Here is a 5,218-nt window from a genome sequence, read left to right on the forward strand (position 1 = left end):
CTGCTACAGACACATAAAAATACATCTAATTCAACCCCTCAAATTTTCTGTAGGGCTGACCTTTAAAATCAATAATTTTAAGTACATATTTGTTTTTTTTGGGAAAAAAACATCCATTAAAATTAATATGCATAAAAATACAACTAATTCAACATCAGGGCTGACCTTAATAGTTTCAAACAATTTACAAGAAAAAGAAAAAGAAAAGATCTTAACAAAACATTTAAAATTAACTACGTATGATGAGAATGACAAAGGGGTTGGAGCAAAAGTTTGATTATATTAATTAAATATCGTTAAAGGTCGTTAATTCAGGTATTAGGATTTGAAGAAGGGGGTTTATTTTATTTTATATTTTTTGTGGCAGCCACAACAGTTCGAAAATCAAAATTCAAAGGCCATGGCTGAAATCCAGCAAAAGTAATGGCGGCTAGCTTCACCCTTTTGCTTCCTTTGCGTAATTATATATTTATCGACTCTAATCTGCAAGTGGGTATTTGTTTATTTCAGTCAATCGCCATCTTCGATACTTCCTATTCATCGCCCCTTTAGGAGGAAGATGATGAACTGAACTGTTCAATTTGACCCTTTTGATTTTTCTTCTCTTTTTACAAATTGGGTGGTCGTAACGAATGGAGATTTGTCTTCCTTTGCGTTGGGGTTGGGGATTTCTTTTGTCTTTGATCAACATCGATTCTTTCCTCCATTAATGGTTTTTGACCTCGAAACTGACACTCTTAAAACTTTATCAGTTCTCCAGTTTCGTTTTTCGCATTTTGGGAGCTCTTTTTTTTGTGGGGTTTGGGCTTACTTCGTCACATGGATAGGGATTCTTTTGATTTTAATATGCTTTATGTTTAAAGGTTTGAATCTTTTTTATTTCTTTTGTTGGTGGATTTTGGAAAATTCGTGGTATCAGAAACTTTCTGGTGGGGGAAAATTTGGGGGTTTGTTGTAATAGTGGGTGGGTGAGCTTTTTGGTTTGAATTCACGGGAGTAATGGTTTTTCACGAGAAAGTGTGTTGAAGGCAAGAGGGTAAAGCTTAAATTTCTCAACTGCTTTTGAGAGATTGCAAATTTTTTGTTCATCCTCTAAGTTTTTCGATTAGATTGCTGTTCTTCAGCATTTGGGAGATTGTTCAAACTTCTTCTTCTAGAGAAGGGAAGGGAAGAAAACAGAGAAAGAGAGAGAGAGAGAGAGAGATTTCTATTTGTTTTTCCTTTATTAATTTCCTCGTTGTGTTTTTTAAATGGATCATTCTGGGGAAGCCAGTAACCAGAAACCAGCAGTTGAAGTTGCCAAAGACAAAAATGGTGTGGAACAAGTGCTGCTTCGGACTTCTCGAGGGGCTTCAGCAAGGGTATACCACATCCCTTCTCTCCATTTATACATTATAACATGGGATTCTATGTTAAGTTATCAATTTAGTATTGCATTTGACCATTTAGTCTATTTAGTCCTTAAAGTTTAGGAAGTTTTGATTATGTCACTGAACTTTGATTATGTTTCATTTAAGCAATATCGTTAAGATTGTTGATGAAACACAATTTTGGCATGACCGTTGACTAAATTATGACTGAGTTGCTGTGATGTTTGTGGTATATAGTTAAACAAATCGATAGGCATGTAGTGTTGATTTTGATTCAATGTATATGATTGGCATATTATTTACATGGCCTTTCTCATATTTGTTTGTAGTATTGGGAATCTGAAAGACATACTTTTTCCCTTTTTATCAAGGCAAAATCTTATCCTTTGAAACCTTCACATTAGATCATCAAGGGTAATGGAGGACTTCCTATGAAATCAATCAGATAATAAACATTTTGAAATTAGTCCGATAATAAACATAAAGGTCCTATTTGATAACCATTTGATTTTTTATTTTTGATTTTTGAAAATAAACTTATAAACACTACTTCTACCTATTGATTTCTTTGTTCGTGACCTACCTTTTAAGAGTGTTTCAGAAAATAAAGTCAAGTTTTGAAAACTAAAAAAAATAGTTTTAAAAAACTTTGTTATTGTTTATGGAATTTGGCTAAGAATAATGTTTAGTTAGGTAGGATGAAACTATGGTAAAGAAGTGGTCAAAAAACAAGCCTAATTTTCAAAAACCAAAAACCAAAAATCAAATAGTTATCAAATGAGATGAGAATTTTTTAAGCTTGTATGGTAATGTTTTTGTTTCTTGTTATCTAAAATTGTACCCTCTCATATACTCTGAAGAGTTGAAAGAACCTTTTTAAAATCATACCCAAATTTCACAAAGAGGTAGTTTTTAGAATTTTGATTTCGGTTTGAAACTTGGCTAATATCTTCTGAAATCTGAAAAATTAAATAAAGGAAACATAGGTACTACTGTAAATTTCATAAGCTTCTTCTTTCTTTCTTTCTTTGTCTTTTTTTTTTTTAATTTAAAAAAAAGCCCAGAAAATAAACAACAACATCGCTATCTCACAAAATTTTAAATGTAATAATAGTTTTTGTTCTTGATGTTTTCCTTTTTGTTGTATCAATAATCCAGGTTAGCTTGCATGGAGGCCAAGTTCTGTCTTGGAAAACTGAAAAAGGTGAAGAATTATTATTTACGAGTACTAAGGTAATCTCATCTTCTAGTTATTCAATTAGCCAAAGCCAAAGCAGAAACAAAAGCCTTTAAAATGCTACTCTTTGTAGAATACTCTCTTCATGCAATCCAGAGTTTGAATTGTACTGGTAGGCATAACAGTTGTGAAACATGAGATAGCATAGCATAAGTTGTATGTTCTTCTCCATCTCTTTTCTCAGTGTCGATTGTTTATCTGCTCTGGTTAGATTTGATGGCTTGGATTAACCCTTTTGGACTTTTTCTAATTAGTCTGGTCCAGTCTCAATTCTCACAATTGTAAATACATCCATTAGGCAAAAAAAAGAAAAGAAAAGAAAACTCAGCATTTCCCTTCTTCTCCACTGTAGGCAATTTTTAAGCCACCAAAAGCTGTGAGAGGAGGAATTCCAATTTGTTTTCCGCAGGTGCGTAGAGCTTATTTATGAAAATAATTTTCTCCCATCATTTGTTTCATGACCTAATGTAAACTAGTTTTGGAGATTTGTTTTTGGGGCTGTTTGCGGCATTTATATATTGATTTGTTTCATTATGTATCTAGTTTGGGGCTCGTGGAAACCTTGAGGAGCACGGGTTTGCTCGTAACAAGATTTGGAAAATCGATGATAATCCTCCTCCTCTTAATCGGGGTGAAATCAAGGACAAATCCTGCATTGATTTGCTTCTTAAACCTTCTGAAGATGATCTGAAAATATGGCCACATAGGTTAGGAATGAATTGATTGTCTCCTTCATCTTCTAATAGAAATGAAGGAAGCACAATATTATTATTCAAACTCAGAAACGTTCTGTTTTTACATATTAGTCCTAGAAAGATAGTCAATTCTGATTCTCAAAAATCTGTCCAGCTGTTGGTACAGATTGTGAAGGTCAAAAGCTACAATGTCTTCTTAGTTTAGCTGATAACGACCCTTTTTTTTCCCCTTCCTCCCAACAGTTTTGAATTCAGACTGAAGATCTGTTTGGCAGCTGATGGGAATCTCACATTAATATCACGAATTCGGAATATCAATTGCAAGCCTTTCAGTTTCTCAATTGCATTCCACACATATTTCTCCATTTCTGATATCAGGTATATATGACTTGCTCATAAAAGGAGGAACATCAAGGAATATACATACGATACAGTTGTTCCTCACTGTTTCTCTTCATGTTTCATTATCAAAGTGCATACTTCCTTTGATGGTTTCTGCATTGTTCCTTTGTCTTCTGCCATTTGGCTATCTACCGTACTTACAGTGAGGTGAGAGTTGAGGGGCTTGAGGTTCTTGACTATCTCGACAACTTACACGACAAACAACGTTTCACTGAGCAAGGAGATGCCTTAACATTTGAATCCGAGGTAAAAGCTTACTACCAAAATTGTACTGAAGTTCCATTCATATAAACTCAAAGTTGATATCGGTAGTGTCACTGTCAAAGTAGGGGTAGATTCAAAAGTCTAGTCCTTCATTAACTATTCTTTTGCTTGGCAGATTGATCGAGTTTATCTTAGTTCTTCAGATCTCATCGCGGTGCTTGATCATGAACGAAAGCGCACATTTGTTGTGAGAAGGGAAGGACTTCCAGATGTTGGTAATAATATCAATCCCCTTTAAATTTAAGAATCCATATGTAGCTTAAAGAACTCAATGTACACCATAAATAATACCGCATCTTCATTCGTAAAGCAATTGAGAACCTAGGTAATAGTAGTGAATTCTGTTAATTGAACTGTACCAGATAATGGTTTATTGTTAGTGTGAAGATGAAGGTTCAAGTAATTGTCTCTAACTGGACTAGATCGTAGTAAACTGGAATTCAATTCGCTTCCATATGTTGAAGATAGCAAAGCAGCATTGGTAATAACGAAATGCTTGTTTGAATTCTGATGCAGTGGTGTGGAATCCATGGGAGAAGAAAGCGAAATCGATTGTCGATCTCGGGGATGAAGATTACAAACAGATGCTTTGTGTTGATGGAGCTGCAATTGAGAAACCTATTACCTTGAAGCCAGGTGAGGAATGGACTGGCCGTTTAGAACTATCCGTCATCCCCTCGAGTTAACGACATGTATGTCCATAAAGAAGAACGATCGAACACATTCAGGATTCAGATAAAGCCCTTGAAGTTTATAAGTGGGGTATATGGTAAGTAATTTTGTGTTTTGTTCTAACCAAATAGTTGTTGATAGTAAATAACTGAAGGTTCATGCTAGTTTGATTTGTTGTTGATAATAGATTCTCCTTTCATGGAAGTGGAGATGTTCTTTTATTTGCCTCCCTTCAGCTATATTTCTTCATTGTATATCAATTGTATGAAAGTTCTCATATCAAATATCAACTTTTTACTGTTAAATTTTTCTAAATTTGGTCTGTTTATTTTCCATTTTTTCCAAACAGTTGCACTGCAAAAAAGAAAACAAATATATTTATGAGTTGCATAACTATAACTGATCGAATCATTTGTTTTGAATTTTTGTTTTAGAATATTAAGGTTATAAACATTATTCTTACTTATAACTGACTTGAGTAGTTTGATGATAATTGTCATAACATAAACTTCTCTTGAGGTCGCCAATTCAAATCACCATACCCCATTTTTATTGTACTAAACGATTTAGTCATTCTA

At 33.9% G+C, this 5,218-nt stretch overlaps 1 protein-coding gene across 5 annotated transcripts; it reads left to right on the top strand.

Moving 5' to 3' along the window:
• The first annotated feature begins 317 nt into the window (after positions 1-317).
• On the top strand, positions 318-4,955 carry LOC120089599 (putative glucose-6-phosphate 1-epimerase). 5 transcript variants are annotated; one of them, XM_039047032.1, is made up of 10 exons: positions 318-420; positions 511-863; positions 1,274-1,361; positions 2,529-2,574; positions 2,960-3,016; positions 3,151-3,314; positions 3,546-3,680; positions 3,848-3,950; positions 4,084-4,183; positions 4,485-4,955. In XM_039047032.1, the coding sequence occupies exons 2-10, from the start codon at positions 710-712 to the stop codon at positions 4,652-4,654; spliced, it is 1,017 nt and encodes a 338-aa protein (XP_038902960.1). In that variant the 5' UTR covers positions 318-420; positions 511-709; the 3' UTR covers positions 4,655-4,955. The 5 variants fall into 5 exon arrangements, with proteins under 5 accessions (XP_038902960.1, XP_038902962.1, XP_038902963.1 ...); XM_039047034.1 differs by lacking the exon at positions 511-863 and having other exon boundaries at positions 362-420; positions 2,529-2,603; positions 4,485-4,949; XM_039047035.1 differs by lacking the exon at positions 511-863 and having other exon boundaries at positions 365-420; positions 4,485-4,949.
• Positions 4,956-5,218: the final 263 nt, after the last annotated feature.

Source organism: Benincasa hispida, chromosome 1 (genome assembly GCF_009727055.1).
Source record: "Benincasa hispida cultivar B227 chromosome 1, ASM972705v1, whole genome shotgun sequence".
NCBI lineage: Eukaryota > Viridiplantae > Streptophyta > Magnoliopsida > Cucurbitales > Cucurbitaceae > Benincasa > Benincasa hispida.